Below are 23375 nucleotides of genomic sequence, written 5' to 3'. Positions count from 1 at the left end.
GGTATTTTGTTTATTTTACTGTTTATTTGTTGAATAGATAAAAATATCCCTAAACAAATCAACAATGACTAATGTTCCATGTAAAAATACCAAAATACCCTTGGTTTAAAGACAATCAATTTTTGTTGGAAATGATAAAATAATCATTACACTATAGTGGTGAATAGAAAAATACAAGGGGGCTATATGGATTTTGCCTTAAGTTTGTGTTTTTGTTATATTGATGGTTTTTCTAAAATCATATTAGAAAAAGATTGAATTTTGATAAATTAAAATTGAATATATATATGTTTATGTTTAGAGATATCGAATAAGAAGAAAAGAAAATTGGAGTGATAACATGAGTTCAAAACCATTTATGCCTTTCAATTTCATGGAGGCATCTCATCAATCAGCAGAAATTTGGTGGATAAACCAGTTGAAAAACACTACCTCACTCTATTATTAAAAAAAATAAATAAAAATCCCTAGGATAAATTGCTCTCTAATTTCTTTCATAAAGTTTTCTTATCGCTATCTCATGAAGTTTTAACTTCCACGTGATTCAAGATACTCAAGCAAGTTCTCATGACAGATTCGTCTTATTATGAAAAATAGGATAACTGGAATCTTCTTTGGAACATCAAAACTCTTTAATTTATTGATGAATCAAAAAAAAAAAAATACATTAAATGCAAAGGTGTTTTTCTCACTTGTCTTTGGATGGCATGCCTGATTTACTATATTATTTTTCAAAATATTCTTTTGCCTATACTAATTTTCTATATATTTTTTTTAAATGATATTTTTATATATAAAATAATCAAATATGAAAGGGGTTTAAATTTCAAAAATTATTTTATATTCAATTTTAAGTTATATGGGTACGGTCAAGAATTTCTCAAATTTATTTTGTCATTGATAATATATTAACTGAGCTGGTTGAATAATTCATGTAATTTATATTCATCTTTTAATATATCATATTTTCAATTATTTTTATACCTTTAGCCCACTATCCCACTTTATGCTGATATATTTTATTTTTATAGATTACAATCTCATATTGGCAGCACAACTAACAATGAAAATAAAAGTTTTATGGTCATTGGCCTGCTCAAGATTGCAAGAACTGAAGCATAGAGTGCTGCTTTTTTGTGGGGTCTTGTTGCATATCTGATATTCTTTATTTACCATGCCTTCGCTGCCATCTTGATAAAAGACCGAGCTTGGTAATTAATGTGTTACATAATGATTTTTAAAAAATGTTTTTTTAATACATTAAAACAAATTATTTATTTTATTTTTAAAATAACATATTAAAACAATTAAAAAATTAAAAAATATTAATTTAATATTTTTTTCAAGCCGAACATAATTTCAAATAAAAAATCAGACAATGGTGTAAAAAAGAAAGAAAGTGTCTAAAAAAAGCTACACGCACTAAAATCAATGCATATGTAAAGTTGATGATGGATGTTCAAAAACTACACACTAAAATCTTATGACTACGTACATATATAAATATAGATATATAAGACAGAATTAAAAAAAACAAAAACAAAAAGCAAAGAAAATCATCCAAAAAAACCTATAGTACTTAAACACTAACATAAATGATAATAGTGTTACTATATGCTTCATCAAGATAAAATAAATTTGTAGTTGAAGCGTTCACATTCTCTGATAATGACCGACATGCATGTTTTGTCTAACATTGGATGATTTACATTGCAATCTCATCGTATTAGAGTTATATCATCAAGTAGAAAGAAGTGTGTAATATTTTGAAATAAAAGAAATGATGGATAGGAAAAGGTAACAATGCTATTCGAGGAATAGATTTGAGGTATACAAGAATGAGTGACGGTGAAATAATTCTTTAAAAACTTGATAAGTATTAAAAAAAAAAAAAAAAAAGAGAAATCAGAAAATTAAAAAGAGAACCGGAAGGAAAGAAAGGAAAAAAAAAGAGTGAAGAGAATTGAAGAAATTAAATGTTTAAGGTAAGATTTAAGTTTGAATGTGTATAATTGTTGTATTTAGTTAAGATTTTGGGTTTGTTAAGGTTTAGGATCTTGAAGTTGTGTTTTTAGAGATTAATTGGTGAATTGGTTTAAATGTGATGGATTAATTGAAGTGTTATAGGTTAATTGTTATTGATTTATTGAATTGTTATGAATTTTTAAGGTTTTGGGTTAAATTTGGGATTTTTTATTTTAGATGAAATTGATCTTGAATTCCCGATCAACTAGTCGATCAGTTGGTTGTTAGATTTTGATAGACTGGTTGATGTGTTGGATTTTGGTAAACCGGTTGGGTATTAGATTTTGGTTGACTGTGTAATGGAGTATAACTAGTTCTTTTAGGTTCAGTTAGTTTAGAATGTGTTTGTGATTAATCCGGTGGATTGATTCCGGTTTATAATTGCATTTTAGTTTCTAAATATATACGGTTATGAGTTAGATCCTTAAGTGTATTAAATAGATTACATATTCTTTTCAATGCTGTTCCGAGTATGTCTTTTTTTATATTAAGATCTTCCTGATATTTCACATGCTGGGTATAAATAGGATTTTTTTGGATATATGTTTTTGTGTTCTTTCTATTTTTAGGTCAGGTGAGTGGATAATATTTCATATATATGATAAAGGAGTAATATAAATGTTTTAATTGTTAATATAAAATTGATCATGTTTCTTGGTAATTTATATATTGTTTATTACCTCTTGTCAATGATAAAATATGATAATTTATTAAGATTGATTTCTTAATATGAGCCATTATGTGTCTTTAATAAATGATTATGTTTTTTTATTATTATTATGATCCTATGACATGCTAGTTAGAATACTAATGCTAATATGGTAGTATTAGCCTTTATACATATTGTATCTAAATCCTAGTTGGTTGAGGAAGTCACCAACTTGTGATGATTGATTATCTCATAGTTTGGAGCATCATACTCATTGCATTTTGATTTTATGACAGGTCTTATCTTATGATATTTCTCTTCATGATCAACTTATGAAACTCATTTGAAAAAGTATAAAGCTAAATTTATGCATATTCATCATTGTTGTATTACCTCGTAAATATATATTGAATGTTATTTACTTACTGAGTTGTTAAACTCACCCTCTCATTATTTATCATTTTAAAACTTATAGCTTGTTAACATGTGTTGGACTTTCAGAAATATGTTTTTTATTATGTCTAGTTTGTGCTCTATATTTACTTAAATTGTGTTAATGATTATTTCAAGACAATTATTTTATATTATGAATTTAGTTATGGTATCAGAAATTAAATGGAATTCTAGTTTTTTTAAGAGATAAAAGTTCGTACGTTTGGCTTTCCACTGGTTTGTTTAAAAACAATATATATATATACATGGCCTATAAATTTAGGACAAGTCATGCTTGTGTAAGCTTGCTTCATTCCACCCCTAAGGTTTTTTTTTATTTTATTTTTTTTATTAGAATCGTTTCCAAGTTCTGGCTTTCATAAACGAGGAAGAGCCAAGCAAGGCCAAGAGACAATCTTGGCTGTTTTCCAAAGACGGAAGAGCCACATCCATCACTTCGAACAAATTAAAACAAAGGATTGTGGGAGGAGCAATTTCTTAAACCCAAATTAAATGGAGTCTGTGGTCTCTAAGGAGTTAAATCTTGTTTATTTGGTTAGCATATCACATGATGCAAGGATTTATTATTATTATTATTATTATTATTATTATTATTATTATCTCAGCAGTAATTATTACATCTAATCTCATTTCTCGTTAATAAAAAATGATAAGAAAATTTTCATATAAATTTAAAAATAATTTATTTTTTTAATTTCCTTTTTGCATAGAAAATGTAAATTTTGAATAGAAAATACTATTTAAATTAAAAATAAATTTGAATAGAAAAAGTAAGGAATTTGGATCCCAATTCAAAAATACCATTTAATATAAAAATAAATGAAATGAAATAAAGGATGTGTTTGGGATTATAGTAGTGATTGTGGTTTAAACTATTTTTTTATTAAAATATTTTTTTTTCTTTCAAAATATTACAATTTCAATTAAGGGTTAAATCAAAAAGAATTTTAAAATTTATAAAAGGAATCAAGATGAAATTCATACAACAAAAACATATCACGAGGACTGAATCTGATATCTAAAAAAATAGAAAGACAACATGAATTTTTTTTTTATTGGATAGTGTGTTTTTTGAGGTCAAAAAAGAAAAAGAGAATAAAAAAAATAAAAGTCGTTAAAGTCAAACCATTATACGCACAATTACACATGCCACTTAATCTAGATGGGGATGTTGTTGGCTTGCAAATGCCACTGCGATTAAGAATTTCCACCTCCTAACACCGCCACACGTGTCACTTGAAATGTACAAAGCAGTCTCAAGCGCGTTGGCGTGTGCACTGTACACATAAGCAAATATTCTTTGAAAAGCATAAATTATTATTTTTAAAATTTGAAATTGCCCATGTTTTGACCCTATAATTACAAAAATACCACAATAAAAAGACAAATAAACCCTTAGACCCAAGCTTAAAAATTTCATATTGATTATAGGGGTAATCAATTAAATTCAATGTGCATTTATTATTATTTTTAATATAAAGTTGCCCCTGTATTGACCCAAAATTACAAAAAGACCACATTGAAAAGACGAATAAGCATTTAAATCCAAGTTTAAAAAATTCTGATTTAAAGGGTAACTAAGAAAATTGACTGTATTTTTAAACAAAAAGACAAATTTATCCCTCCATCAAAGGTAGATTTATTTTGATTTCAAGGATATTCTAGCCAGCCATTATACGGTGCAATTAAAAAGTAAAATGACTTCTTTGACCTTAATAAATATTACAAAATTGGTCCTCATACAATTAAATATTTTCCAAAGCTAAGCAAACAAGTTTTTTGAGAAGGGTAAATCATTATACTATTCTTTTCTATAGCGTGCTGAGTTTAGTTAATATAGTTGTGCACCAGTATGCAATATCCTGGATTTTACTCATTCTGGTCAGGTTCTGAAGAGTTGCTATATTTGGTGTAAGGTTTGCTCATTTTGCTATGATACTAGATGGTTCAGTCTGCCTGTCTGGAACGGCTATGTTGTTATCAGTCTCAGAAAAAACCACAGCTTTAGTTATCTAACAGGGAAAATAAGTAGAAAAAAAAATGACGATAAAAGCTTCAGCGATGAAACCTATAGCAATCTCCGTAGCTGAACAAATAAGTTGAAGTGATTGCTTGTACAAGCGTTGTCTTATTTTTCTCTAGGTTTGTCCTATGAAAATGAGAAGAAGTTTTAAAAATAGACAACATCGCCGTCTTCTTAACTGCATCTAAGCCCCAGGAGCAAAGACCAGAGGAGGTCAACATCATAAATTAATAGGTTGTCATTTGGATCATACGTTCGGCCCCATGCAAATATATTCATAGTTTATCATAGAATCCTTAATTTCACCTTGCTGTGATTATTACTTGTTTAACTTATCTTCCAATCTCGTAATTTAAAAGGCAAGATCCTGCGTTGTTCGCGTAGTGGAAAACAAAAGGCATAGTCATAGTGATAAGAAAAATGGATCAAAATGGAAGGGAAGAGAAAGTAGAGAATGGTTTAGATATGGAAATTGCAGATGATGATAACAACAAATACAAGAAACCAGAAGGAGAGGAAGAAGGAGAGGAATCAGTGGAGAGGATATTTGCAAAACAAGAAGTGCCATCATGGAGAAATCAGCTGACATGGAGGGCCTTTGGGGTGAGCTTTATACTGAGCGTATTGTTCAGCTTTATAGTGATGAAGCTGAACCTCACAGCAGGAATTATTCCTTCCCTTAATGTCTCTGCTGGCCTCTTGGGGTTTTTCTTTGTGAAGACATGGACAAGGTTCCTGGAAAATTGTGGCCTCTTGAAGCAACCATTTACCAGACAAGAGAACACTGTCATCCAGACATGTGTTGTGGCCTCCTCTGGCATCGCCTTTAGCGGTAACAATTTTGATGTTACTATGATGTACTAACTTTGATTTGTATGCTTTTATCTTTCATGTTAGAGCCTGATCATTCTATTCTTTAATATACAAATAGGAGGATTTGGAAGTTACCTGTTCGGAATGAGTGGACGCATTGCCCAGGAATCAGCTGATCAACCTAGCGCGAAAGATATCAAAGATCCAGCTTTGGGATGGATTATTGGTTTTCTCTTTGTTGTTAGTTTTCTCGGTCTCTTCTCGGTGGTGCCTTTACGGAAGGTACTAACGCAACGAAGACTTATCTTTCTTGATCTGTAATATGAATATTGCACAAATGTTTGAAACAAATTGTTGGTTTGTCTTTCCATTCTTGATCTGCAAATCTCGTAACCCAATTGGTTTCAGATAATGGTCATAGACTTCAAATTAACATATCCGAGTGGAACTGCGACTGCTCATCTTATCAATAGCTTCCACACCCCTGAAGGAGCCAAGCTAGCTAAGTAAGAGCACTGAGTACTGAGCTTGTATTGCTTGGTTTTTGTGAAGATGACATGAAAATTAGGACATTTTATCATCTTGATTTTGTCTGTTCTATACTTTCGTAGGAAACAAGTAAGAGCTCTCGGAAAGTTCTTCTCCTTCAGCTTTTTATGGGGTTTCTTCCAGTGGTTTTTCAAGGCTGAAGACAACTGTGGATTTGCCAACTTCCCTACATTTGGACTCAAAGCATATGACAACATGTCAGCACATTTCTTGATTTCTTTTCTTATTCTTCGTTTTGAATTAAGAAACATGTACTGGTCATGAAAAAGTTGTCTTCATTACCAAGGTACGTTGTGCTTCCATATACTTTCTTGAATGCTTTGGCTAATTCATTGTCATGGTCTTTTCTACAGGTTTTTCTTCGATTTCTCAGCAACATATGTCGGAGTAGGAATGATTTGTCCATACATTATTAATGCATCTGTCTTGCTTGGAGGAATTCTTTCATGGGGTCTAATGTGGCCTCTGATAGAAACTAGAAAGAATGATTGGTATTCTGCAGAGCTTAGCCCGAAAAGTTTACATGGTCTTCAAGGTTACAAGGTATGTACATTTCTGATATGCTTCTTGCTTCTTGAAAGCATTCACCCTTCATGGAAATTACCGTAAGGCTTAAATTCTGATTTCAGGTATTTATATCCATTGCCATGATCCTGGGGGATGGTCTGTACAACTTCTGCAAGGTACTAAGCCGAACCCTCATTGGCTTATATATTCAACTCCAAGGCAAAGACCCCAAAATGGCTCTTCCAGTTGATGGCAGTCCTCCTCCCAAGACCTTGACGGTCTCCTACGATGACCAACGTCGCACCCAACTATTTCTAAAAGATCAAATTCCGACATGGTTTGCTGTTGCAGGTTACGTTGTTATTGCTGCCGTCTCTACAGCTACTCTTCCACACATCTTTCCCCAACTGAAGTGGTACTACATATTGGTCATCTATGCTTGTGCACCAACTTTAGCATTCTGTAATGCTTACGGATGTGGATTAACGGATTGGTCCCTCGCATCCACATATGGAAAACTAGCCATTTTCACAATTGGGGCATGGGCTGGAGCAGCACATGGTGGAGTTTTAGCAGGATTAGCAGCATGTGGAGTCATGATGAACATTGTCTCAACAGCCTCAGACCTGATGCAAGATTTCAAGACAGGCTATCTAACCCTGGCTTCACCTAAATCCATGTTTGTCAGTCAAGTCATCGGCACAGCAATGGGTTGTGTAATCTCTCCATGCGTCTTTTGGCTCTTCTACAAGGCTTTTGATGACCTCGGCCTTCCTGGCAGTCAATATCCCGCTCCCTATGCTGTTGTGTACCGTAACATGGCTATATTGGGGGTAGAGGGTTTCTCAAGTCTACCAAAGAATTGCCTTAAGCTTTGTTACATCTTCTTCTGTGGAGCTATTCTCATCAACATATTCAAGGATGTAATGGAGAGGAAATGCAAGAAATTTGCAAAGTTCATTCCACTTCCAATGGCAATGGCGATACCGTTCTATATCGGGCCATATTTTGCCATTGATATGTGTGTTGGAAGCTTGATTTTGTACGTTTGGGGAAGGATAAACAAGGCCAAGGCAGATGCTTTTGCACCAGCTGTAGCTTCTGGTTTAATTTGTGGGGATGGAATATGGACTTTGCCTAGCTCAATACTTGCTCTTGCAGGGGTTAAAGCACCAATTTGTATGAGGTTCTTCTCTAGGGCAACCAGCACCAGGATTGATAACTTCTTAGGATCCTAGTCATAAGAGCCTCATACATGGACATGCTTGTTGGTGCATCAATGGACATTTAAATATCCTTCCACAGTATTTTATTCCTGCTTTCCCTCTTCCTCCCATGTGTTGTAAAATACTTGAGTGATCTGTAAATTAACATTTTCCACCTTATCAGTAACACCTCTGTTCAATATATATGTATCCATATCCTTAATTCTCAATCCCCAACATGGTTGCCTAAATCGCACTAAAACGAGGAAGAAAAAATTTCATTCATTACAGCAAGGCAGCAACAATGTTGAGTAGATTTGTGGAGTTTATTGAGGTTTCTTAATAAAATCTGTAAAAGGACATTGACGAGGAAGAGGCAATATCAGCAGTTGTCTCAAGAGCCAACTAGCAATAGTGAGTTAGTGACTAACATAGAACACAACAAATTTAACTCAACCGAACCCCAATCACAGGGCCCTTACCCTCATTGCAAATGACTATAGTATAATTAAGGAAATTGGCAAATCAACAAATGAGAAGTCCCTGGCTTTTGAATCGTACAACAAAGAAAACCCCATTCATGAAATTTGTTCCTGAATTTGACTCATCGTATGGGCTGAGCAAAGCTGCATACCGACTGATTCTTCTTCTAATATTGATTTGAACCTTATGTTTGCCAGTTCCAAAGCCATTATCAGAAATGGATGAATAAATTTGCATCTGGAACAGAACCAAGAAATTCTATCCAGACATATTGCATCATGCCTTCCCTACAGACGAGAATTTTGGATGTTCAAATGCCTATATGCAAGTTCAAGGTTTCCTTTGGTATTTCCATCCACTCAAGTTGAGTTACAATCTCAGGCTTCCCAATCTTCATCACTTCCTTCAGTACCCTGAGAAAATGTATAGTACAACGAACTTAGGAAAACCAACCCTATAAATGCCAACATATACGAGAATGCCCACTCACCAACAAGTGTCAAGGGATAATACTGACAATTTTGCTTCAATTAACAAGATTGCAGTAATTGAAACATCAAATTTCTGCACATTTTCATGTCACATAAATTTGAACTCTGAAGTTTGCAAAACAATGTAAAAGTACATGAACTTGATGGAATGTCACCTGTGATGAGCTTGAGAATTCTTCAATGTCATCATCTTCAACCTGCATGGTTTTTGTAATCATTAGTCAACACATCAATATACAAAGAAAAGGAAAACATTGATCCTCAAACAAGATCCATTAACAGTGAGCTTTCTAAATGAAGGCATTGACTTCTAGAGCATTAGCCAACAGGTTGAGGTTTGCCATAATTGAGAAGAAAAAAGTGAAGAAAAAGGAAAACGATCGCACAGTGAAGTCCCAAAACAATTCCATGTAAGTAATGATAAAGATTCATTCCATTGTGAAAAATAATAAAACATGGATGCCAATTTCAAAAAAACAAAAACAAAACAAAGAAAGAAATTGATACTCTAGCACTTTTAGGACTGAGACTTCCTTTCAGCACATGGATACATGCCTACTGGCTATTTGTCAAATTAAGAGAGGCATTTCCGAGAGTTGAGGAATCTAATCATAAGGTTTTCATCCTTGAATGAATAGGAAAAAAAAAGAGAAACATGCTCTTGTTTTCTTCTACACAAATTGAGGAAATCATTTATAAATATAAAACAATTCATACCTCATTCACTTTCTTCTTTGCCTTGGATCCCGTCCCTATGATAACATCAGAATCAATGGTTAGATAAATTTGCTGAAGCTGCCTAATTATTTAGGAATATCAACCTAGGCTAAGCATACTGAGGTTTAGAATGAAGAATCACCAAGACGTCAACATGGGTAAAATATTTTAAATTGAGTAACCTTCATTATATGCACAGGACATTTGTGCATACATGCACATGTCTGCATGAGAAAACTCATTGGTTTCTTTAAAAAAATACATAATGCCGAAAAATTCACAGGGCTAAAAATGTGTGCCTTTCCCAAGTATTATGTACGGTAACATCTTTAGATGCACTGATCTACGCACCATACAAAATGGACTAGGAAACTTCAAAAAATAACACAGTAAATCCTTTTTGAAATATGTTTTTTAAAACAAAAATAAAATCCTCATCAAGACAACACCTGTAATTGTAAAACTTTTAAACAATCAGAGCAAGAGAGTAACCAGCTTTTTTCCCTTCAGTCACTGTTCCTCTTTTCCTAGGTGCTTCAACCTGCAACACGAAATGCATACATTGCACAAGTTGAGTCCAAATTGCTCCATGACAAGCAGTTCTAACTATGTAAGGAAAAGAAGATCCAAAACTGAAATTGGAGAAGAGAGTGAAGAAGATCAGAATTCAAAGCTAGCTCTCACCAGATCGATCTTCCTTTTCAAATCAGTTTTCTGCAACTTCTGATCAGAAACTGTGGAATACCAAAAGTACATATCTTCTGAATCTTCAACTTTCAATATTGCATACTAAGAAAAGAAACAGGAAAGGTAGAAACCTTTTGATGATGAGGATTTCCTTGAATTTCTCGGTGTCTCCTGGTCATGGAAAGGAATAATTCTTGTTAAAAAATTTTAACAGACTTAATTTTATTCAAATTCATCCTAGTAATAAGATATTGTTAGCAGTGACGAAAATAGTGGGGAAAGTGGACATGAATGAGAAAATTTTGATATGAAATAAGGATATAATTGGATAAGGCTGGATGGAGGGTTTAGCAGTCATGACTCCCTCTGAACAATTAGTCCCCTTATATTATGCTAACGATTGCTAGTAATAGATAAACACGAAGCTTAAATTCAAACAAGAAATCTTACACACAGATTTGCATGTATGCATAGTACCATGCATAAATAGCATACATGTGCTACATGTATGCCCTACCCATAAGAAGGCACACCCAGAAATGATAAAACTACTGCTGTTGCTTTATATAGACCTTATTGAAAAGGGACAAGTTTACCTAGACAAGTGCATTCATACAACTCTAAACTCTAGCATGTCGCACCTATATGGTTCTATTCAGTGACTGCAGCAAAATACTACAGATTATAGCCTCTCAACAAGTTCTGACTAGACAGCATATTTAGCTATTAGCCTCAAAGTTGTCCAACCTAACCTTTTCCATCACTTTCTTCTTTTCCTGCACTTTCTTGAACAACGTGGATATGGTTGACTGAACAAGTGAACCATGACTATTATTCAAGTTTTCCTTAGGTATCGTCACTGAAGCAGCAGACTCAGAAAGCTTTTTAGATTTGGTTATAGATGCTTGAATTTTCTCAGAAAGATGATTCCCTTCTCTAGAACTTTCACTTTCAATGTCAAGAATTATACCAGAGGACATGTTAGTTTTCACCTGGGAAATGGAAGACAGATCAGGGAATCAAATGATCAGTAAGGAATGCTTCAATAAGTAAATGAAAGACCAATAGAAAAAATATTTCCTATGGCAGCAGCGGAAGCAAAGAAATTAGACAAAAATGTAAAACTGAAAGCTTGCAATAGCAGAAGCATATGGAATGCCATGCTGACTGATCAAATTACATGAAACTATGATAGTATCAACCTTATGATTTCTTAATAAAATATCAAGCATTCTGCTTACTTTATTTTCCTCCTCCTCCTCCACCCCCAAGGCATCAGGACTTCCTTCAGCAGAATCATCTCCCGAGGAAACTTCAGTAAACCTGATTCAGCAATAGGCTGAAGATGAATTACACTACCATATTCCTAAAATGCAAGGTTAACTGGAGATTTACTAAAATAGAAACTTGAACAGCAGATAAATAAGAAATGGCAAACAAATGTGTCACAGAAACTGCACCAATTTATCATTAGGGAAAATTGATATTGCTACTTAGGACAATCAGTGACCGTTGCTATACCGAACTCCGCAAGATGATTTTTATTTTAGTTTTCCCTTCTAGAGAGGTATTCAAGATTAGCCTTTGTTTAACAAGATCACAAAAGGAAAATGAAATAGTAACCATCAATAAGAATCCAGACAATTGCTTCATTAGAGAAACAGCAAGCGTACTCAATAATACAAACTCAGTATTTAGAACAATGAGAAAATCCAGCAGCTACCATCATCTTTACACAATCTAAGCAGTGTATGTAAGTATGTATTAAGCAAAAGCAAAGCCATTACTTGAATTTTTTCCCAGAAGTTCTTGCAGATTGCCGAATTGGTGTAGTTTCATTCAAATCTTTAAAATCATTGTTATCATCTGATAAATCATCATCAAGCTCAGTTTCAGGAGACTCTTCTTTTACATATTTGGTTCCACCACTCTTTTGAAGTACTTGCTTATTGACAGATCCTGCTCCTGCCCCACCTTTAAAATCACATTCAACACCTTTTCCCTGAAACCAACAATCAAATAAGAAAAAACAGATTACCAAGTATATCTTCCATAACCCTTTCTTTCAAAAATATAACAAAAAAGAAAAAAAGGACAGACATAAATAAAAAGAAACAACCTCAAACAGTTCGTTGGGAAAATCAAGTTTCAATTCTTCGGGGTTCTCTTCTTTCGTTCCAATCCACCATGCCTCAGAAAATATAATCTAGGCTCATCACCAAATGGACAAATTACTTATCACACTTACAAGACAATGAGTAAAGTTTGCAAACAAACAACAGGTTAGCTAAGTTAAAAGAAGACAGAAAGAAACATACCATGTGATCAAAATAATCCTCACACATAACATTCTTTCCACTCCTAGAGAATTGCAATGTCAAATATCTATTCTTTGGATGCAAAATTGTCCCAAACAGCTTCATCTGTCCCTGCAAAACAAAAACACAAACAATATGTTATTCATTCGCAAACCCCATTCCACCACCAACAAAAACCAAACTCACAATGACCCACAAATGGAAGCACAAAAACAAACAAAACCCAGAAGTGTTTTTAAGAACCTGAGGGAAATCGAGGTAAAGAACAGGGTTTTTAGAGGACAAGTCTTTGAGCTCGCCAATCTTGCCACCTCCATTAATAGGAGCAAGAAGACCAGGAAATGAAAACAAAAACCTGTTCTTTCTTTGAGATTTCCTAATAATATCTTTACCATGGTGTTTTGCAACAGTTTTTGACGGGTTCAATGAATATGGAGCCTTGACTTGTGCGTCTGATACTATGTTGTTTGTTATGGCAAGTTTTTTCAATCTTTTTCTCTCTAACACATCCGGGTTTTCTCTGTTAGAATTGCTGGCTTCTGTCTTCTTGGATTTCACCATTTTTTTTCCCTTCTCATTGACGATGAAGATCTCCGGGTTTCTCACAAAAGGGTTTCTTTTTCTTGCGTTTGGGAGGCGGGAAGCTGAGAATTTTGCCTCCCTTTTCGGCTGCAAGGTGCTGGAGATTGAGGGCTTTTGCTGGTGGCTTTTGTTCTGGGCTAAGGTAGGATTTGAACATTGAAGTCTGGCTTCAAATTGGCCCAAAGCTCGAGAAAACAATGGGATTGGCTCATGAGTCGTGAATAAATACTTTGGTTTTATTAAAAAAATAAATAAATTTTCAACTGATTGGAAGAATTTTATAATATATTTTTTAATCAGGTTCTCATACATTGTTAACACAATTTTTTTCGAAAACTCAAAATATAGAAGATATTAAAACGTGTATAGATAGATATAAAATAAATTTATATTTATAATCGTTTTGGAATGAATTTTTATATTTTTTAAAATAAAAAAGTAAAAAAAAAAACATGATTTTTCCACCTCAATTATTTTTATTTATTTTATCACTGATACCGTAACTAAAAAATATGTAAGAGATGGTTAGATTTTAAAATTTAAGAATTTATATTTATGAGGTTTAGCAAAAACTTTTTCTCATCGCCATTGAATTGAAAATCTATTTTTTTTTATATGAAGCTATGTATGGAAATGGTTTAGAGTTTAACTAGTTCTTCTATTGTCTATTTAATGCATATATTTTTTAATCAAATTGGCTTTTAGTGACATGTAATTGCCGATTTGGCATGAAAACAAATAAGAGAAAATTTGGTAAAAAACCATATATGCTGAAATGATTTTTTATAAAATAAATTAGTTTTATCATCAGTGATTTCGATCGAGCTATTTCATTAATATTTCACACGCCTATCATGTTTTAAATTTCATTGCTTCAAATTATTATTTTATTATTATTATATAATAAAAAATATAAAAAAATTAATTTATTATCGATTCAATATTAAAAAATAAAATTTAATAAAAACCCCACGTTAAATAATAAAAAAATAAAGCTTAGTATGATGTTTTAAGCTTGAAAATTTTTTATCTAACTCTTTAATTAATATTTAGTCAACTAACTAAACTTGCATCTCAAATTATCAATTTTATTGGGTCGAATTAACTTTTTTATTATTATATAATAAAAACTATGAAATTAATTTATTATCAACCATGTACTAATTAAAGAATAAAATTTCATTAAAACCACAAACTAAATAATAAAATTAAAAAAAATATATCTAAAAAATAAGAGAAAAAGAGGCACTAAGACAAATAAAAAAAAACTTAGCTGGGTTGAGCCGGATCTAGACCTGCATGCTTGACCCATATATTTCATCCCTTTTTTTCTTAGAAAGAAAAAAAAAATCTAGGACATGAAACTTATATCCAAATGATTAAAAAATATATATTAATTTTATCAACTTTTTAGGAAAAAAATAATTTATGACGCCTCAAAGTCTTAAACCCGGACCTCACATTATTTTTGTGAGTTTGCTGAGCTACGACATAGAACTTGTAACCAAAGAATTTAAAAACTATGTCAACATGTTTCACTAAGTGAAACTTAATCCATTCGGTTTAGCTATTTTAATAATTAGAGGAATATTTAAACCATAGACATGCAATGTGAAATATTGTTCTTCGGGTAAGCATATGTCCCAAAAACTAAGTACGTAGAAGCTCAATAGAGGCTTTAGCTCATTTATTAATTAACACGCCGAGTTTAGATATGAAAAAGGAAATTGAAGGCAAGTCAGGTCCAAATTAACCTAGTATATCAAAAACATTTTTATTTTTTTAAAATTGTAAGGCTTTAGAACCCATCCTTAAACGTAGTATTTCACTTGTGAGAGTGTAAGATTTCAAGATTTAAAGAAAAAGAAAGGCTTGATAGAAACATACAACCTAATATTGTCCCGAGGTAAATTATTACAATGCGAACTTTGTCGTCCACCTCTGTAATGCTCATCTTATTCTGTCTCTGAAGAAGGGAGGGAGAGCGATAGAGGAGGCGGCAGTTCTATTACCACCACGACCTACCTATAGGCCATTTAATATATGGCAGAGATAATCAGATATAGTTTAATTGATGAGATTTTAAATTTGATTTTTAAAATCACAGTTTAAATATGATAAACTTCAGGATTATTATAGACTTATATAATTATTAATTTTATAATCTCGAAAGATTAATTAAAATACGTATAAATTGATTCGAATACCTACAATTAAAATATTTTTGATAGAGATAGATCTTAATCACTAACCAGCCATTGTATAATGAATTTTATTCAAAATGATAGCCAACAAAGAGGAATGCAATGTCTTGCCAACCCCAACCGACCCTTTTCAGCGCAAAAGCTTTCGTTATATGTTCCTCAGCAACAGCCTAGAAATGAGATAGCCCACCATGCCAGTGCAGGAGATCATGAATTGAAGTGATCTGTTTCATGGAAGAAGGCCTTTAAATACTATAACTGAGTTGGCTATTATTAATGCACTGGCTTTAAACCTTTGTCTCATTGATCATGCCACCAAACATATGATATAGTTGACTAAAAGTGACTTAATTTGAGATGTTTTCAGAGATTCTTAAGGCGTGCAAAAACAGTGCGGTTTCGGGTGTGTTTAGAAGTATGGTTATTATTGTTTTTTAAAGTGTTTTTCATCTAAAAATACATTAAAATAATATTTTTTTATTTTAAAAAAATTATTTTTGATATAAGCTCATCAAAACGATTTAAAAATACTAAAAAATTATTAATTTTAAACAAAATAAAATAAAATTTTTAGGAATACAAGTTAGACCGCATTCCCAAATGATACTTTTATTTAGCTATGCACGCAGTTTCCACCGCGTAGCCAAATGGGCTCTAGGAAGAATTCTACTATACCATACCATAACTGATATTTTTGTTTTATTCATGGAGCAAATGTTGCTATGCAAAACAACACCATAACAAGTGACAATTACATGTAAAATAAGAAAATCGAAGTACCAACAGCATCGTAGATGACCAACATGACAGAGTCCTAAACTAGACCAAGTAAATTTCATGCTTAGTTCCATGACTCAACAAGCTTCGACAGTGCCACATGAGAAGAACCACCTTCAATCATTGCAGCCTTGGCTGCATTTTTCATAGCAAGTGCTCTCTCCCTAATCAATATACCTTCATCAGACACCATCAATCCTCTAAGATTCTTCTCCACCTCATCAGCACTTACAAATCCATCTTCAGACTCGTTCATTGGCAAAGCAAGCTTCATTTCCTCCACTAGCACTGCCCTATTCAGCCTTTGCTCTGCATACAATGGCCAAGCCACCAATGGCACACCAGCACACACCGCTTCAAGTGTAGAGTGTGGTAGAGAATTATGCAGGCTACAAAGTTTTGTAAGGTAAGGCAAGAGCGTTTGTTATTTATTTATTAAAAAATGTACCAACAATGTACTTGGTGATAATATTGATCAATCAAGGAAGCACAAGTAACACGACATTGACAAATAATAATAATAACAATAATAATAGATTACAATGATTGAAATAAGGTAGAACATAAAAATCTAATGTCATGAAGAGAAAGCTTTATTACAATTTACTTATTTAAAAAATTTATAATATCTTAAATAAATTTAAAAACCAACTTAAATAAATTAGAAAATCAAAAAAATTAAAAAAAATCATAAAAATTATAAATAAACTAAGAAAAATAAAATTATAAAAGAAACAAATTATCCTAAATAAAATAAAATAATAATAATTATCAAAAAAGTTTTTTTAATAATAGTAATAAAATGTAACGAAGAAACGTGGAAGCATAACAGTGTCGAACTCCATGCCATAAATGTTCAATGATGAAAGTTGTGTATGATTCTTCAGATTCTGTATCTTGACAGAAATTATATACGAAGTTAGATATATTAACAATTATCGTAGCAAACTTACTAAGGAATCATTTTTTATATATATTAAATATAAAAAATTATATAAATCTAAAGTGAAATAAAATTGAAAATCAGCAAGTTAAAATATACAAGTACAAGTGAACAAAAAGAACAAACTCTCTTGAACAAGCAAATACAACAGCAACAAAAAAGAAATTCCCTTAAACAAACAAATACAACAAAAAAAAACAAACAATCGAATACAACTTAAAATAACTGTGTATGATTCTTTAGATTTTATATCTTGATAGAAATTATATAAGAAGTTAGATATATAATTAATTATCATAACAAACTTACTAAGTAATTATTTTTATATGATTTGTTGTTGTCGGATTTTAGTAAGGATACATATCTCTTTTTTTCTTTGATAAAAAAAATATTCTTTAAAAAAAATAGAAAGAAGAATTGACACAGACTATGGAAAAAAAACATAAATGTCAATTGAGCTAAATGCTATGCTGGCTGCTTAACTAAATTGCTCCATTTGTCATGTTTTTCTTGTCAATAATTCTTATATTAGAGACCCTTTTTGCAAATAATAAAAGATTTTATCAGTAAAGAAAATTTATTATATGATTTGTCATGTAATTTTGAATTTTTTTTCTTACCATTACTAGAAAGGTTCTCAGAATATTTCCATATATATATATATATATATATTTTGAAATCGATACATGAATGATGTCACACACCTCATATTTATATTGGGCTGGATCGTTTTGAATAATATATAAACAATGACTAAAAATTATTTTATAAATTATGCAAATAACGACGATACATCGACCCAATTCATTTGTCTTTCCATGACTCAACAAGTTTAGACAAAGCCACCCGAGAAGACCCACCCTCGTTCAATGCAGCCTTTGCTGCAATTTTCATGGCTATGGTTCGCTCCCTAATCAACTTACCTCCCTCCGACTCCATCAACCCTAGAACTCGCTCCTCCACCTCGGCCGAACTCACTAATCCGTTATCAGATTCATTCATCGGCAATGCAAGTTTCATTTCCTCCACCAACAAGATCCTGTTGACCCTCTGCTCTGCGTATAGTGGCCAAGCCACCAATGGCACACCTGCGCAAACTGCTTCCAGCACCGAGTTCCATCCACAATGACTTACGAAACCGCCTACCGATGGATGGTTCAGCACTGCTACTTGCGGAGCCCAAGACTTCAGCACGAGTCCCCTATCCTTGGTTCGATCCAAGAAATCTTCAGGGAGCAATGAGTCTAAATCAATGTTTGGATGTGCCGATAGTGCCAGGCTTTTTTTATCAGAAGGTGGATTCCGAACCACCCACAAGAACCTGTGCCCACTTCTCTCCAACCCGAAAGCCATTTCTCTTAACTGTTCCTTGGAGAACAGCCCCAAACTACCAAAACATAGAAAAACAACACTTCCAACTGGTTGCGAGTCCAGCCATGTTAGACACTCCAGCGTAGTACCATTGCGAGTGCCTGCATCATCTTTAGGACCTTCAGTGGCTATCAATGGTCCGACACAGTAAATTGGGGGTGTGCGATTATTGGGTACACATAATCCCTCGGATGTTGTTTTCACAGCTCTGGCTTCAAGTGATGCAAAAGTGTTTACAAAAATACCTGCCGATTCGGGAAAGCTGCTTGAGGAATCTAAAAAGTATTTATAGGCCTTATAGTCGCGATGAAGTACCGGTATTGGCATGTCAGACGATGGAATTGGTGGAACACCGGGAATATGGAGAAGGGACTTTAGATCTTTAAGACTTTTTGTGGTGGTGTTATGAATGGTTGGGAAATAAAGGAAAATAGCGAGAACACCAGCACCAGAAGTGAAGAAGTGGTAGCCAGGGATATTGAGTTCCTTGGCAACAGAGAGAGCAGCACAGCAAAAGAAGTCCACGACAAGGCCATGAATGGTGTGGTTTTTGGAAATGGACAGTAGTTCTTCACGAACGTGAGGATTGCTGAGGCGAAGGACCTCAAAAGTGAGTTCTTCAAGATGGGTGGTTTTTGTAGAAGGGAGGATTACAGTAGGAAGATGGTGGAATTTGATCGAGGGAATGGTGGCAGCAACGTTGGCAATGTATGGGGCAGTGGAGCCAGAATCATAGGGCACAGAAGTGATGAGTATGTGAATAGAAAGGGAAGGTTTTTGGGTCAATAAGAGTTTCCCTAGCTCCACCATAGATATCAAATGGCCAATAGGTGGTGATGGGTACAGAACTATGGCCTCCTCCATGGCTGCTCGTACCTTTCCTATACCTCTGTGTACTTGGAGTGACAGAAAGAGGGAGAGCAAGCAATCTGTGTGGAGCAGTTTCAAAAAGAAAGGAATATGGTCACAAACTGCATCTGAGCATGAAATAGGGTCAGATACATGTTGTTCCACCAAAGTTTTCAATGATTTGTTCATATACCTACTAGATAATTGCTCTCCAAGTTTTTCATCGTAGCAACCTACCAGTCAAACCTAAAATTCTTGAAAATAATAATTTAAGCAAATATTGTAGTCAGCACTGACGTCAGAATCCATGTCTTTTAGACTTTTAGTAGCCAAGATACATCTTCTAAATTTTGAAGGCAAAAGAAGACAATTGCCTTTATCATTCCTTGACACGTAGCTACATAACGCAGACCACCGCTTCATAAGTGTTCTCAGAGAAGGAAAAAATCGAGACCGACTCATTAATTTAAGTGGATTTAATAAGTTAGTATAATTTTGATAATATAAATAAAAAATATACTAATAATAAATAAATTGAAAAAAAAAAGATAAAGAAAACCGATTTGAGTCCATCCATGTGGTGATGGGGTACAGAACTACTGCCTCCTCCATTGCTCTCCCTCTTGAGAGATAAAACAAAAACAAGCACCGTATAAGTAGAGGATGGAGTGTGGGAGAGAATTAAGTAGGCTACAAAGTTTTGTTAGGTAAGGCAAGCGTTTATTATTTATTTATTTATTTTTAAAGAAATGTACCAATAATTTATTTGCTGATAATTAAGGGTGTATAAAAAATTAAAAAACTGATTAAATTAAAAAAACAAAAAAAATAATTAAAAAAATCAAATCGTAAAAAAAAATCGATTAAATTGATTAAATTTTTTTTTAAAATTTTTAATTTGATTTGATTTTGATTTAATAAATCTAAATTTAAAACAATAAAACCAAACCAATCTGGTTAAATAAATAAAAATTCACTTTATAATTTTTAACCCTAGCATCTCTTTACTCCTTACCCCGCAGCCCTCTCAAGCCGCCCCCAGCCCTCCCAAATCTCTCACACTCTCAGCATTCAGATCTCAATCTCTCACACTCTCAGCTTGATAAAAAATAATTTTCCCATCATTGTACAAAACTTCACAGATCTAATCGTCTAACAAGTTTTCAATCTTCATCTTGCAAATTGGTAGATCTTCAACAAGGCTTGGAGAAGTGTTGGGCTCCTCGTAGATAAGCTTTTGTTAATTATGAACCAATCTCTTAACGTTCATCTTTTCTCTAAAAACAGTTCAATTAGATGCTCTAATATTTACAAGCTGCTGTGGCTGCTTCTTTGTCACGACTGGAACCTAAGAAGATGGGGGCTAACACAGAAGAAGAGGGATTTAATTCAAATCAAGCATAAAACGACAGCGTTGGGAGGAAGCGGCAAGGAATTTAAACATGAGTTAAACGGTTGCGTTTCAGGCAGCCCGGATGTTTCTAAATAAAACTAGTTGAAGCCACGTGTAATGGCTAGGTGAAATATAGAAGCAAAGGAACGTTTTGGAATTATGTTAAATACCCTGAGAATGTAACAGATAAATCAATCAATATAACAGAATCCAGTATTCTCTCCTATTTTCCCTCGTTCTCCTTCAGTGTGTTAGGGGAAAAATCCATGAAGAACGCATGACACGTTCTTCCTCCCCTCTTCTAAACTTCTTCTCTTCTTCCATGGTATTTTGATCATCCTCTAGAAAACAAACTCGCAGCAAAGTGGTATCAGAGCCTCATCTTTGGACCTCCACAACATGCCTCCAGAGACCAGGTCCCAAGATGTGAGAAGGTGTGACGATTCCTTGGAAGCTGCTAACCAAAGAATCAATGGGATAGAAATTAAACTGAATACACAGTCGGATGATCTTGGCCAACTCAAAGCTATGATAAAAGAAATAGCTACCCAGCAGATTGCCATAAAACATACCTTGCAAACTCTCACGGGAGAGACCAGTTCCTCCCAACAGCCTCATGCTCCTCAACCGCCTACAACAACATGCAGTCAGGGGTGGAGTGGGGAGGGTTCGCATGGATCATACAGATTCCACAAACCCAAGAGAAACTTTCCTACCTTTGAAGGCGAAGATGTGCATCAATGGTTGTATAAATGCAACCAATATTTCGACCTTGAAGAAATAGCAGAACCAGACAAACTGAAGCTAGCATCCTACTACCTAGATGGATTGGCACTGTACTGGCACCAGAACTTCGTAAGGAACTTGGAAGGACAAGAAACAACTTGGGTAGATTATGTTGAAGCCCTGTGCTGCAGGTTTGGAGGACAAAAGGACCCCTTGGAGGAGTTAACTGAACACAAACAAGCTGGTGATCTAGAAAGCTACATCAAGGAGTTCGATATGCTATGGAATAGAGCTCAGGTATCAGAAAAACAAGCCTTAGTATTTTTCTTGGGAGGATTAGAAACTGAGATTAAGAACTTAGTGAAAATGTTTGAACCCAAATCTCTCAGACAAGCATATAACCTAGCTAGACTCCATGATAACACCCTAACCTACAGAAAAAACACCCCCCATTACACTAAGCTTCCAGCTCAGGCAAACACTTACCAACAGACCCCAAGACCAGCATACCCCACAATCTCCAATAAATCAACTGCCAGCTCCACCTTCACTGCTTTTAAATCCCCCCAAGCTGCCTTACTACCCACTCCTAACAAGACACCATTCAACAACACTACTGCTAACCCTAACCCCAGACCTTCCAGACCTATTAGAACTAGGGAGATGGACGAGCGAAGAGCCAAGGGATTATGTTTTTGGTGTGACGAAAAATTTGTACCAGGACATAGGTGCAAAAATCAAAAGCTATACTCACTATGCATCATCGAAGATGAAGAGGAAGACTTGGAAGAGGAGGAAACCATTGAAACCATAAATGTTGAAACTCTTACCCCTCATCTGTCATTACATGCATTGCAGGGCACCACAGGATGTCACACCATCAAAGTATGGGGCAAACTGGACAAATGCCCAATATTCATTTTGATTGACTTAGGCAGCACTCACAACTTCCTTAATGCCAACCTCGCCAACAAACAGAATTGTCTCCTGACCCCCATCAAAACCATGCTAGTAGAAGCAGCCAATGGTGGCACCATGTCCTGTGCTAAACTCTGTAAGAACCTGCAATGGAAAATGCAAGGAGTTCAGTTTCAGGCTGATGTTTTTGTAATGGCATTACAAAACTATGATATGGTCCTGGGCATACAATGGTTGAAGTTACTAGGCAATGTGTTAGCCAATTACAAAGATAAATGGATGACTTTTTGGTGGCAGGGCAAAGAAGTGACTCTAAAAGGGGACAACCCTAAGCTCACTCAGTCCATTCGACTGGAAGAGTTAAATGGCCTACTCACCAATAAAACCCTGTTGACAGAGGTGAACATTTGCAGTCTACGAGTACTGGAGGTGGATGGCAAAGCACTCAACTCCCAGAAAGGGTACCCTCTTGCCCAGGATGCAGAGGATTTTCCATTGCAGACATTGTTGGACACATATCACCATGTTTTCAGAGAACCGGTGGGATTACCTCCTGTCAGAGAACATGACCACAGGATACCCCTGAAGGATGAAAACCTGACAGTCAATCTAAGACCATACAGATACTCAGGGTTGCAGAAGGATACCTTAGAGAAAATGGTGGCCGAAATGCTAGACGCTGGGATTGTTCA

The 23375-nt window shown here is 34.2% G+C and overlaps 4 protein-coding genes across 6 annotated transcripts; 1 reads left to right on the top strand and 3 right to left on the bottom strand.

The window, feature by feature from the left end:
• The first annotated feature begins 5692 nt into the window (after positions 1-5692).
• On the top strand, positions 5693-8362 carry LOC133698356 (probable metal-nicotianamine transporter YSL7). The gene is made up of 6 exons (XM_062121251.1): positions 5693-5982; positions 6082-6245; positions 6372-6469; positions 6575-6709; positions 6866-7059; positions 7239-8362. The coding sequence occupies exons 1-6, from the start codon at positions 5793-5795 to the stop codon at positions 8255-8257; spliced, it is 1800 nt and encodes a 599-aa protein (XP_061977235.1). The 5' UTR covers positions 5693-5792; the 3' UTR covers positions 8258-8362.
• A 169-nt stretch (positions 8363-8531) lies between these two features.
• LOC133698432 (DNA-binding protein RHL1-like) lies at positions 8532-13640 on the bottom strand. 3 transcript variants are annotated; one of them, XR_009843138.1, is made up of 12 exons: positions 13164-13640; positions 12921-13031; positions 12722-12808; positions 12390-12604; positions 11844-11925; positions 11355-11594; positions 10734-10773; positions 10600-10649; positions 10365-10456; positions 9916-9950; positions 9354-9395; positions 8532-9120 (listed from the first exon to the last, which is right to left on the bottom strand). XR_009843138.1 is itself a non-coding variant. In XM_062121345.1 (12 exons), exons 1-12 carry the CDS (start codon positions 13479-13481, stop codon positions 9085-9087), a joined length of 1305 nt encoding a protein of 434 aa, XP_061977329.1. In that variant the 5' UTR covers positions 13482-13636; the 3' UTR covers positions 8532-9084. The 3 variants fall into 3 exon arrangements, 2 of the variants coding, with proteins under 2 accessions (XP_061977329.1, XP_061977330.1); XM_062121345.1 differs by having other exon boundaries at positions 10408-10456; positions 13164-13636; XM_062121346.1 differs by lacking the exon at positions 11355-11594 and having other exon boundaries at positions 10408-10456; positions 13164-13637.
• A 2859-nt stretch (positions 13641-16499) lies between these two features.
• LOC133700129 (UDP-glycosyltransferase 88A1-like) lies at positions 16500-18135 on the bottom strand. Its single transcript, XM_062123683.1, has 2 exons — positions 18131-18135; positions 16500-16872 (listed from the first exon to the last, which is right to left on the bottom strand). Exons 1-2 carry the CDS (start codon positions 18133-18135, stop codon positions 16548-16550), a joined length of 330 nt encoding a protein of 109 aa, XP_061979667.1. The 3' UTR covers positions 16500-16547.
• A 34-nt stretch (positions 18136-18169) lies between these two features.
• LOC133699000 (UDP-glycosyltransferase 88A1-like) lies at positions 18170-19821 on the bottom strand. The gene has a single exon (XM_062122123.1). The coding sequence runs from the start codon at positions 19659-19661 to the stop codon at positions 18231-18233; it is 1431 nt and encodes a 476-aa protein (XP_061978107.1). The 5' UTR covers positions 19662-19821; the 3' UTR covers positions 18170-18230.
• Between the last annotated feature and the right edge of the window lie 3554 nt (positions 19822-23375).

The sequence above is a fragment of the Populus nigra genome, chromosome 7, assembly GCF_951802175.1.
Source record: "Populus nigra chromosome 7, ddPopNigr1.1, whole genome shotgun sequence".
Classification (NCBI taxonomy): domain Eukaryota; kingdom Viridiplantae; phylum Streptophyta; class Magnoliopsida; order Malpighiales; family Salicaceae; genus Populus; species Populus nigra.
The sequence above is the reverse complement of the archived record's forward strand: the minus strand, read 5'-3'. Positions and strand labels throughout refer to the sequence as shown.